The sequence below is a fragment of the Chlorocebus sabaeus genome, chromosome 16 (assembly GCF_047675955.1).
Source record: "Chlorocebus sabaeus isolate Y175 chromosome 16, mChlSab1.0.hap1, whole genome shotgun sequence".
Lineage (NCBI taxonomy): Eukaryota > Metazoa > Chordata > Mammalia > Primates > Cercopithecidae > Chlorocebus > Chlorocebus sabaeus.
The window spans coordinates 78,119,819-78,132,025 of record NC_132919.1 but is presented as its reverse complement, the minus strand read 5'-3'; the positions used below and the strand labels follow the sequence as shown (position 1 = coordinate 78,132,025).

Below are 12,207 nucleotides of genomic sequence, written 5' to 3'. Positions count from 1 at the left end.
AAGTTTGGGAGTAATTTGTTACTGAGCCAGAAATAATGAGTACAATCATTTGGTGTTTCTAACCATGACTGGACTCCTTAATTCTCTCCCTGGGAACTGCATCCTCCAATTATCCCCCGAGCCCGCCCCACAGCCTCCTCAGCCTCACTCTCTCCAATAATCTCACATTCTGCATCCACGCCACACACCCTCAGACTCTCACATCCTTACGCAACACAACACTCACTCACATTATCTCTACATTGTGGGCTCATTTATTCTCTATTATTTAACCAGAAGTAGCCCCAAAAGCACTCACTGAGCTTCTCCGGCCGGCTGCAAACATCTCCTGAGAACATCAGCTCCCTTAGTTACAATTCTATATTCACCGTCAGAGCCACAGCTCAGCATCTCCCTGACTGCGAAAATGCAAGGATCAACCCCTCTGCTCTATGTGTTGTCTTGTGTGTCTGGGAATCACATGTCACACACACACAATCTCAATTCTGGACTGTAGGTCGGTCTCCAGGGCAGAGACTAGGCTTATTGACCTCTAGGTTCTAACTACTAGGCTATAGTGGGCCACTGGGCCAAGTAGAGAAGAAGGAAGGCAGGCCAGGAAAGAGCCCTGGGCCTGAGTTAAAGTCCAGCTCCTACCTGGCAAGCTGGGCCACTTTGGAATACTTCCTGCCCTTCAGTGAACCTCAGTCATAGCTCCTTAAGGAGTTGGCTTAAGAGGCTTACATGTGGTAACATACATGAGAGGCTCTTCTTTCCTGGCAGGGCTCCAGGAGGGATGACCTACTGCAGGATGGAGGCCCTGGCTGCAGATCTGGGAACCTCCCTCCTACTAGGAAGAAGCACATTGCTGTCATTCAGTCTCTTGTGAGTTGGGTTATTATGAGTCTGTTCACCAGAGTCTGAGCTCTGAAAGGGATGAGTGACTGGATTGGTAAGGCAGAGAACTGACCCTCCTTCCCACTGCAGAGAACTGCCAAGTCCCATTCTTCGTGACATCCTTTCTGTGTTGACACAGCGTTCTCCCCTCTCTTTAAAATAACAACCTTTACTTGACCCCGCTGCCCAGGAACTTTCCTCTAAGATTCTGCCAGGCTATGCAGAGGGCAGACGTGAATGCAGGCTATAAATCAGGAGCCCTCGTGACTCTTAGATCCATTAATCCATCAAGAGAAGATTTGCTACCTCTTAGTGTTGAGGGAGAGACCAGAAATCCTCTCACAGGATTGACTAAAGGCTCAGGCACTACATTTGATACAATTTACGACTCAGCACTTAGTGTGGTGAGCCTCAGGGGCTTATGGGACACCAGCATTCTCCTCTGTGCCTTACCACTTGCAGCTGCACCCACACTCCAAATCCAACGAAAGGAATCTGCTGCCTGTTTGCCTGTCCTCAGATTGTATTTGGGTAAGATAATAACATTGAGTTGTTAAGGAGAAAATGAGCCACTGCCATAACCTCCAGGATCCAAACATTCCAGACTGGGAGTTATTTGAAAGCTAGGGCCTCCTTCGTCCTCCAGGATATAGCCCTGGGACTGGTAGATAGGGACCCACCCAACACATATATGGAGCATGGATGGTTGGATGAATGTGGATGGTGGATGGGTGGGCGAATGGATAGGTGGATGGGTGGATGGATGGATGAGTAGATGGATGGTTTAATGGGTGGATAAATGGTTGAATGGGTGGATGGGTGGGTGGCTGGCTGGATGGATGGATAGATGAGTGGATGGATGGGTGGATAGATGAATGGTTGAATAGATGAATGGGTGGGTAGATGGATGGATGGGTGGATAAATGGTTGAATGGGTGGATGGGTGGGTGGACGGATGGATGGATAGATGAGTGGATGGATGGGTGGATAGATGAATGGTTGAATGGATGAATGGGTGGGTAGATGGATGGATGGGTGGATAAATGGTTGAATGGGCGGATGGGTGGGTGGATGGATGGATGGGTGGATAGATGAATGGTTGAATGGATGAATGGGTGGGTAGATGGATGGATGGGTGGATGGATGGGTGAAAGTGTGCATGGGTGGATGGGTGGATAGATGGTTGAATGCGTGGATGGGTGGGTGGATGGATGGATGGGTGGATAGATGAATGGTTGAATGGATGAATGGGTGGGTAGATGGATGGATGGGTGGATAAATGGTTGAATGGGCGGATGGGTGGGTGGATGGATGGATGGGTGGATAGATGAATGGTTGAATGGGCGGATGGGTGGGTAGATGGATGGATGGGTGGATGGATGGGTGAAAGTGTGGATGGGTGGATGGGTGGATAGATGGTTGAATGCGTGGATGGGTGGGTGGGTAGATGAATGGATGCATGGATGGATGCATGGATGGATGCATGGGTGGATGCACACATAAATGAATAAATGAATTTCTGGACAAGGAACAGATTTTCTTTCCCAAAACTCACCACTCACTACCTTTGTCATTTCCTTTATTTGTGAGATGGGTTTAGAGTAGGGTTTTTTTTCCTACCCACTCCCTAAGGTGGTTGTAAGAATAAAAGTAGATGATACCAGTAAAAGGGCTTTGGTTACCTATATAGGATTATACCAGTGAAAGGAAGTATGGCTCAAAAGAAAATGTTTTCTTCAGTCTAACTTGAGAAATGCTTCTAGGAGAACTCATGGACTCAAGTCATTACCTAAGGAATCCTCTTGCAGGACAGCATTTTCTGGGTTCTTTAGAGGCAGATTTCAGAACAATGGAGACTGCGTCATACGAGCCATTTCACTTTGGACAAGAGGAGCCCCTTATGGGCAGCCTCCTCCCTAGGAGCTATGCCTGGTCCTTCCTACACGTGGTCAACAGGTCTAAGCCTATCCCTCCTACAAGTTTGTGAGCTTGTCGAGGGCAGGTGCTGTGTCTCAGACCTAAAATCTACCTCTTCCTCAGTGAAAGTGAGTCACTAATAGGCACTCAAAGCCTGCTACGGTGATTTCAATAAAACAAACAAGGCTGGGTGCAGTGGCTCACACCTGTAATCCCAGCACTTTGGGAGGCCAAGGCAGGTAGATCACCTGAAGTCAAGAGTTTAAGACCAGCCTGGACAACATGGTGAAACCCCGTCTCTACTAAAAATACAAAAATTAGACAAGCGTGGTGACGGGCATCTGTAATCCCAGCTACTTGGAAGGCTGAGGCAGGAGAATGGCTTGAACCCAGGAGGCAGAGATTGCAGTGAGCCGAGATCATGCCACTGCATATCAGCCTGGGTGACAGAGAAGACTCTGTCTCAAAACAACAACAACAAAAAAAAACGAAAAACCAAACCATAACATTAAAAAACGGTTTATTATGAACACATAACTTTACAAAAAGACAACAATGCAGAAATAATAGAGTGAAACGTTGTGTACGAACTGTGTCTTTGCACATCTTTGAATTAAGAGACTGATATTTGAAGAGACATGCTCCCCATTTCAGCCGTATTTTTAAGATGGACAATGAATTTGCATGACTGCGAGGGGGCAGCAGAGAAGAGAGGGGAGGCATAAGCTGGGCTGTGACCCGCTGCTGCGTGTGAGATAATTTATACAGAGAGCCAGACACAGTGGCAGACAAACGAACACACAGTCCACAGCAGATGGTTATGGTGGTGGTGGTTTGGGGTGCAGCCTCATCACTTTGTGGTACCCAAAGTGTGCCACTTTGGTCCTTGCATCCCTCCTTCCTCTTTTCCCTTTCCCTTTCTGACTGTGCCTATTGGATGGGGGCTGGGAGGAGGTGTGGATCCAGGGCAGAGCGGGCAGAAAGAGCAGGAATCCAGGCTCAGATGCCCTCTGCCTCTCTTTCCTTCCTGCTCTCAGCACCGTCCAGCCAGCCCACAACTGCTGGTGATGTGAGGCCAAGTGTTTGCTCTCTCAGGCATCCAAAGGGATGGAGAGCCATCCTGGGCTGGGGAAGGGGCTCTGGACCAGCAGCCAGGCAGGACCACAGAGGGAAGGGCCTGCAGCTGTCACCAGCACATATGGGCTTGTCCTCAGAGCACCTCCCAGCGTGGCAGCAGGCCACCCACTGCAGGGCTCATTGGGGGACAGAGTGAGGGAACACAGTGGCAGCTTTTATGGATGACAGCTCTATGAAAAGGGCATAGCATTTACTTTTGCAAATTTGAGACTGGGGATTAGTGAACTGACCAAAGTCGGTAAATATCAAGGGTTAAAAAACAGGTCACAGAGTTATCCACCCTGATGCGGAGTGGCCTGTGTCACCCTCCTGAAAGGACAGGCGCCGGCGATCAGGAGGGACTGGCTGCATTCAAATTCCTAATATCACAGTTTCACACTTTTGGAATGAAGTGAGACAGTGCCTGGGAGCTGGACCTCAATGATCTCGAATTACAGAAATCTCTGATGTCTGGGCCGCTTTCCAAACCTGCCATTGTGATCATTCCTCCGAGGTGGCCTGGCTGGGTACTGGGGCCTGACCATCAGAGACTCCAGACACGGGGGAGAGCAGGATGTCCTGTGAGACCTGTGGTGATTCAGGACCCACCTCCAGCTCTGGGGAATGCCTCCAGGCGCACACCACAATGCCCAGCTAATTTTTAGTATTTTTAGTAGAGACTGGGTTTCACCATGTTGGCCAGGCTGGTCTTGAACTCTTTTTTCTTTTTTGAGACGGAGTCTCGCTCTGTTACCCAGGCTGGAGTGCAGTGGCGCGATCTCAGCTCGCTGCAACCTCCGCCCCCCCGCCCCCAGGTTTAAGCAATTCTCTGCCCCAGCCTCTGGAGTAACTGGGATTACAGGGGTGTGCCACCATGCCTGGCTAATTTTTTTGTAATTTTAGTAGAGACAGGGTTTCATCATCTTGACCAGGCTGGTCTTGAACTCCTGACTTCATGGTCCACCCACCTCAGCCTCTCAAAGTGCTGGGATTACAGGTGTGAGCCACCGCACCTGGCCGGCTGGTCTTGAACTCTTGACCTTAGGTGATCCATCTGCCTCAGCCTCCCAAAGTGCTGGGATTACAGGCACATACCACCACGCCTGGCCCATATCATTATTTTTAAGAACTATACTGAAATTTCCCTCAGGAATAAAGTTTCACCAAGTCCAAAAACTGTAGCAGCCCCTTTGGTCTGCAGCCTTGCCCTTTGTTTCTGTCCATGCACTAATATTAACAGCCCAAAGACCCCAAGCAAGGGTTGCCAGCGTCACAGATGCCGTCAGGCCAACCTCTGCATGTGTGGGTCTGGTTGAAACCAAGCATGCTCACCTAAGTGGAATGCCTTGGACTGATGCCTGCCACACAATGCCAGATAACATGGGTTTACAGGTCCTTCTTCAAACTCCTCCTTGGTTTTCTTTTCTTTTTCTTTCTTTTTTTTTTTTGAGACGGAGTCTCGCTCTGTCACCAGGCTGGAGTGCAGTGGCGCTATCTTCGCTCACTGCAACCTCCGCCTCCTGGGTTCAAGCGATTCCCCTGCCTCAGCCTCCCGAGTAGCTGGGGTTACAGGTGCCCACCACCACGCCTGACTAATTTTTTGTATTTATAGTAGAGATGGGATTTCACCATGTTGGCCAGGCTGGTCTTGATCTTCTGACTTTATGATCTGCCTGCCCCAGCCTCCTGAAGTATTGGATTACAGGCGTTAGCCGCCGCACCCAGCATTTTTTTTTTTTTTAATAAATTCTTTTATTGAGGGAGATAAGTTACTCAGATATTAACTGGCTGTAGGCAAAGGGAAGAAACATGGTGAAGTGAGGTTTGATGGTAAAGGGAAGATGGCACTAAACGCTCTGCCCAACAAATATCCAGAATCCAGAGTTTTCATATTTCTCCACAGTTCAGTTTCTCACCGGTCACTTCCCATTCGAAGGATTCTGGAGACCAAATAAGACAGAATTCTTTCAGGTAACAACCCAGAGCCTCTCAGTCTTCTCTCAGCCAAGGCACCCAGTGAAAAGGCAATTTATTTTTCGGATTCCTCTGGAGGATTAAAAAATCTCACATTGCAATGTACACTCCTTGCTGTTGGTCCTCTTTTTAAATTTTTTTTTGAAACAGATTCTTGCTCTGTTGCCCAGACTGGAGTGCAGTGGCATGATATCTGCTCAATGCAACTTCTGCCTCCCAGGTTCAAGCCATTCTCCTGCCTTAGCCTCCCGAGTAGCTGAGATTACAGGTGCCTGCTACCACTCCCAGCTAATTTTTTTAATTATTATTTTTAGTAGAGAACGCTTTTCACCATGTTGGCCAGGATGGTCTCAATCTCCTGACCTCATGATCCACCTGCCTCAGCCACCCAAAGTGCTGGGATTACAGGCGTGAGCCACCGCACCCAGCCCAGAACTCTTTTCTTTTCCTTTTTTTTTTTTGAGAGGGAGTCTCGCTCTGTCGCCCAGGCTGGAGTGCAATGGCGTGATCTCGGCTCACTGTAAGCTCCACCTCCCGCGTTCACGCCATTCTCTTGCCTCAGCCTCCCAAGTAGCTGGGATTACAGTCACCCGCCACCACACCCAGTTAATTTTTTGTGTTTTTAGTAGAAATGGGGTTTCACCGTGTTAGCCAGGGTGGTCTCGATCTCCTGACCTCGTGATCCGCCCGCCTCAGCCTCCCAAAGTGCTGGGATTACAGGCGTGAGCCACCACGCCCGGCCCAGAACTCTTTTCTACGTACTCCTTCTTCAGGTATTTTCTCATCTCCCAATCAAGATTGTTACAATGACCAAGAAATTTCATAACGCTGTGATTTTCGTGACATTCCTTAAGCAAATTAATCAGCATGCTGCACGCCTCAGTGTGCAAGTGTGGGGATAAGTCAGGATGCAGCTTTAGGAGATGATGACGGATCACAGCAGTGCAGCCCAGCCAGCGGCCCCACCAGGAGGACCGAAGCAGAAGTCACCGACAAAGATGCCCGACCCGAAGGCCAGCTGCCGGGGAGCCGAGAACTGAACCGCTCGGCAGGCGGCAAACGCTGGGACACCCTCCCCCGCGGTCCCGGCTCCCAGGTTTTCTTCATTTGTATTAGTTATAACAACCTATACTGAAATATAATTACCAGTATCATTGTTGAGATGAGCTCACTTGGCAATATTATCACAAATTCCATGGCCTCCAAATTTTGCAGTTTCTACGGGGTCCCGGGCTTCCGTGCCACGGTTTTGAGAGTTGGACGTTTACTCTGTGCCGGTGGCTTCTAGTCTTCCTGGAATTTCTTCTGAGAGACTCAGAAGAAAAGTTTCTGCCTCTTTTGGCTATGGAAAGACAAACATGGAGAAACTTCCATTCCATTTTCCTTTATACCTAATACTTGTTCTCAAGTATTTTAACTTTGAATATTAAACATGTCGGTTACTAACTATCCTGCTCAGCATCTATTAAAAAGAAACATTTGATATTCCCTCAACTACTAAATATAAATACCCACCTTCCCAACAAAGTGAAAGTAATGAGTACTCTAAAAGATATTTTTGGCTGGGCGTGGTGGCTCACACCTGTAATCCTGGCACTTTGGGAGGCTAAGCTGGGCTGATCACCTGAGGTCAGGAGTTCAAGACCAGCCTGGCCAACATGGTGAAATCCGGTCTCTACAAAAACACAAAAACTAGCCGAGCATGATGGCGGGCACCTGTAATCCCAGCTACTCAGGAGGCTGAGGCAGGAGAATCCCTTGAACCCAGGAGGCAGAGGCAGGAGAATCCCTTGAACCCAGGAGGCAGAGGTTGCAATGGGCCAAGATCATGCCATTGCACTCCTGTCTGGGCGACAGAGATTCTGTCTAAAAAATATATATATATATATTTTTTTTCCTTTCTTTCTTTTGTATGCCATCATTGATTTGTTGAAATTCTGTTGTAATTATGTTCTTAATAAGTTCTGCTAAGAAAATGTATGTTCCGAGGCCGGGTGCAGAGGCTCACGCCTGTAATCTCAGCACTTTGGGAGGCCGAGACAGGGGATCACGAGGTCAAGAGATTGAGACCATCCTGGCCAACATAGTGAAACCCCATCTCTACTAAAAATACAAAAATTAGCTGGGTGTGGTGGTGTGTGCCTGTAGTCCCAGATACTTGGGAGGCTGAGGCAGAAGAATCACTGAAATCCAGGAGGCAGAGGTTGCCGTGAGCCAAGATCACGCTGCTGCACTCCAGCCTGGTGACAGAGTGAGACGAAAGAAGGAAGGAAGGAAGGAAGGAAGGAAGGAAGGAAGGAAGGAAGGAAGGAAGGAAGGAAGGAAGGAAGGGAGGGAGGGAGGGAGGGAGGGAGGGAGGGAGGGAACGTTACAACATTGTGAAAAAGCCAAGCGAAACAACAAGAAAAAAGGCCTTGAAGAGGAAAGACAGCGGTTCGGGAGAGGAGGGAACCCGCCTCCAGCCTCGGAATAGCAACAACAACTCCCGCAGACGTGTGCAGGCCGCAGCCTGCCCTGCAGACTCCGGGTTTGCAGCCCCAGCAACTGCATGAACCCATTCCTGACAATCCATCCCTGTGTGTGTTACATCCTGGTGGTTCTGCATCTCTGGAAAACCCTCACAGATGCAACCTTCCTGCCCCACCTGTCACCAGGACACCTGGGGAGCCACTGTGTGGCCTGGGCCCGTCCCACAAAGGTGCCTTGCTTACTGCTTCTCAAATGAAGGGACATGATGGAAGGCAACCTTGAGTGAAAATTCTGGGCTTTGACATTCAAAGTTAACCCCATAAGGTGGCAGGTACATGAGACAGCGCCCGAGGTGGGGAGATGTCTGGTCTGGGCTCAGAGTCGTTCACCCCATCCCCCTCAAAGCTGGCCTGCGCACCCATCCACTTGCCCCAGGCCTCCCAGCACCAGCAGCCCCCTGGCTAATGGCCCTGGCCCGTGGCTGTTCTCCCTACGACTCCCAGATACTCCCATGCTCAGATCTCTTATTAATGTGAATCGTTAACTGACTCGTTCAGGACAAAAACAACAAAATCTATACTGCGGCGAAGATCCCAGGGTGGATTTTTGGCCTGTATTTTCTAGTCAAATTGTCCTGAAAGTTGTATTTGTTCTGAAACCTCAGGGCATGACCTTGCTAAGAAGTGCAGGCCGGGAGGGCGCAGGGCAGTGTGCAGGCGAGGACGGTGCTGCGGGGGTGTTCTGGATTCTTCCTGGGAGATGGCAGGCCCTGAGGCCGACCTGGAGCTGCCTGTGCCAGACCTGAGTCAGGAGCCCGTGGGCAGAGCTTTCCAGACAGGCCTGTGTGTTTGCCACGCCCGGCTCTCCCTGGTAGCTCCAACCTTGACTGCCAGAGAAAGTTAATGTTTTTAATTAAATAAAGCCTTTTGGGTTTTTTTCCATTGTAAGTGCCATACTCACTTATTCATGCTGCAGAAACCAATCTGGTGCCATGCTAGGTGCTGGGGCACCAGGGTGACATCAGGGTGACACCAAGGTGACTTAGTCCCTGACCACAGGAATTTACAGTCAGGTCACTGCTCTTGATAGAAAACTGAATTTTAAGAAGACTAGAAAGGGGCCAGGCTCGGTGGCTCACACCTGTAATCTCAGCCCTTTGGGAGGCTGAGGTGGGCGAATCATCTGAGCTCAAGACCAGCCTGGCCAACATGGTGAAACCCTGTCTCTATTTTTTTTTTTTTTTTTTTTTTTTTTGAGACAGAGGCTCGCTCTGTCGCCCAGGCTGGAGTACAGTGGTGTGATCTCGGCTCACTACAACCTCCGCCTCCCAGGTTCAAGCAACTCTCCTGCTTCAGCCTCCTAAGTACCTGGGATTACAGCCGCCTACTACCATGCCCAGCTAATTTGTGTATTTTTAGTAGAGACAGGGTTTCACCATGTTGGCCAGGCTGGTCTCGAACTCCTGACCTCAGGCGATACACCTGCCTCGGCCTCCCAGAGTGCTGGGATAACAGGCGTGAGCCACCACGCCCGGCCACTGGTCTCTAAGCAGGTCGACAGTGGCACGGCTGCACCCGGCCCCTCAAATGGTGAGAAAACAGAGTGACCTGGATCCCCCATACAGAGGTGCGAATCAAGGAAGTTGCCTGGGCTCCCTCGGCCCCTGTGTCCTCTGAGTGGTTTGCCCCAGTCCTGACCGAGTGAAATTCCATCTCTAACAGCAGCCAGAGGATGTGTCACCAGAGGATGGGTGAGGGAAGCAGTGCAATTGTCCACGTGGGTGGTCCAGGTCCCTGGCCAGTGGCCTTAGCGTGCACTGCTCCACAGTGGGAGGTCCAGGTCCCTGGACAACGGTCCCAGTGTGCAGTACCTTTAGGCAGCTCCCTTACTTGCCAGGCCCATTCTCCACCCCAAGCCAGGATGAGCTCTAAGAATGCTGGAGTTGGCTTCGGCCCTTTCCTGCTGAAGACCCTCCAGAGAGCCCTACTGGTCTCCATGAAGCCCAAGCCCCTGCACCCGGTGTCCGGGCCTGCTGTCTCCGTTCCTGCCAGGTCCGCAGGCTGCCCCTGCTGCCCTGCAGTGCCCACGCCCTCCTCACCTGCGAGCTGCCTCACTCCTCCCACTGCAGGGGGAACTCTTTCTGCAGACGGGATGCTCCTGGGCACGGGGCCTGCCTTCCTTTCGAGGGGCCTCCTCTCCCACCAGCCCAGGGAGAGGTGCCCGTGCAGTTTGTGTGTGTGTATAGTATGTGTGTGAGTGAGTGTGGATTGAGTGTGGGGTGTGTATGGTGTGTGAATGTGTGTGGGTGTGAATTGAGTGTGCTATGTATGATGTGTGTGGCATGAGTGTTGTGTGTGGTGTGTGTGTGACTTGAGGGTGGTGTGAGTGTGTGTATGCGTGGTGTGTATGTGTGGTGTGTGGTAGGAATGTGTGGTGTGTGCTTTGTATGTGTTTGATGTGTGTGGATTTGAGTGTGGTGTGTGTGGCTGAGGGTGTGGGAGTGTATGTGGTGTGTGTGGACTGAGTGTGGTGTGTGTGGATTGAAGGTGGTGTGAGTGTGTGTGGTGCGTGTGGATTGAGTGTGATGTGCATCTGCTGTGTGGACTGAGCGTGGTGTGTACTGCATACTGTGTGCGGATTGAGTGTAGTGTGTGATGTGTGGTGCGTGTGGATTGATTGAGGTGTATGATGTGTGGTGTGTGTGGATTGAACACAGTGTGAGTGTGTGTGGTGTGTGGATTGAGCCTGCTGTGTGATGTGAAGTGTGAGTGTTGTGTATGGTGTGTGGGGGGGAGGTGTGGGTTGAGTGTGGCGTGTACCGTATAGTGTGTGTGGATTGAGTGTAGTGTGTGTGGATTGAGTGTGCTGTGTGGTATGTATGGATTGAGTGTAGTGTGTGATGTGTGTGGATTGAGCGTGGTGTGTGTGTTGTGTGAGCATGTGTGGAAGTGCTTTCTGGGCCGTGGAGGACATGGTGTAGGGAGGGGCTGGGCCTCTGGACAGCTCAGGGCACAGCGGGCGCAGCACAGGCTCTTGGCTCTGTGGGTCCAGTTTTGGCGGCCAGCGGCCATAAAACGGACCAGCTTCCCCCGCTGGAAGTGGAGGCGTCAGGTTGGTGGCATGGGCGGCCCCTGCACCCAGGGCTTGGCCACTGCCCTGAAGATCCGGGCTTTGACCAGAGCCAACCCCATGCTGCTCCTCCTCACTTGCCACCCACGTGGGCAGACAAGAGTCACCCCCGGTCCAACAGGAGCCTCAGCCTGAACCCGAAAGCCGAAGTACATGAGGTGACAGGACTCCGGGGCACAACCCAAGAGGCAGCAGCAAAAAAAAAAAAAAAAGCCATTAGAAACCCAGAAACAACAAAAGTCTGCGCCAGTAAGTTTTGGTCCAGATATGAAGATGCTGCTGTGAGCTTTGAGGAGAAGCCTGGATAGATTTCAGGACCTAAAGTCAGGGTGGCGCAGGGGCACGTTAGGGCCACACCTGCTTCTCCCCACAAAGAGGGGTGCGCATGAGAAAGGCGTGGCCCAAGCAGAAAGCCATCTAAAGCCAGAAGTGGTTTGGACCCTCCACGGCGGTGGCGCATCAGGAAGGGTCCAGGCCAGTGTGACTTGAGCATGTCCAGTGCACGGCTGGGGACACGGGGAGGATGCGCCCGGCCGTGCAGGACCCGCTGCGAACACTGCAGTGCACGCTGTGGAGTGGAAAGACCCACTCTGCCCACCAGGCATGGAGGCAGTTGCCTTGCAGAGCAGGATGAGAGAACTTCCGACCTTGGCAGAGAAAAGTGGAAAGGAGCTGAGGAAACCACGGCAGGGTCCAGGAAGGGTGGCACCCTCCATCCCCAGGGAG

The 12,207-nt window shown here is 51.0% G+C and overlaps 1 protein-coding gene across 1 annotated transcript; it reads right to left on the bottom strand.

Moving 5' to 3' along the window:
- Positions 1-5,938: 5,938 nt before the first annotated feature.
- Positions 5,939-6,845, bottom strand: LOC140708729 (COX assembly mitochondrial protein 2 homolog; the record flags this gene model as incomplete). Its single annotated transcript, XM_073005444.1, has 3 exons — positions 5,939-5,972; positions 6,368-6,414; positions 6,642-6,845. Coding segments are annotated over 3 exons (285 nt in total), but the record flags the coding sequence as incomplete, so codon positions are not given.
- Between the last annotated feature and the right edge of the window lie 5,362 nt (positions 6,846-12,207).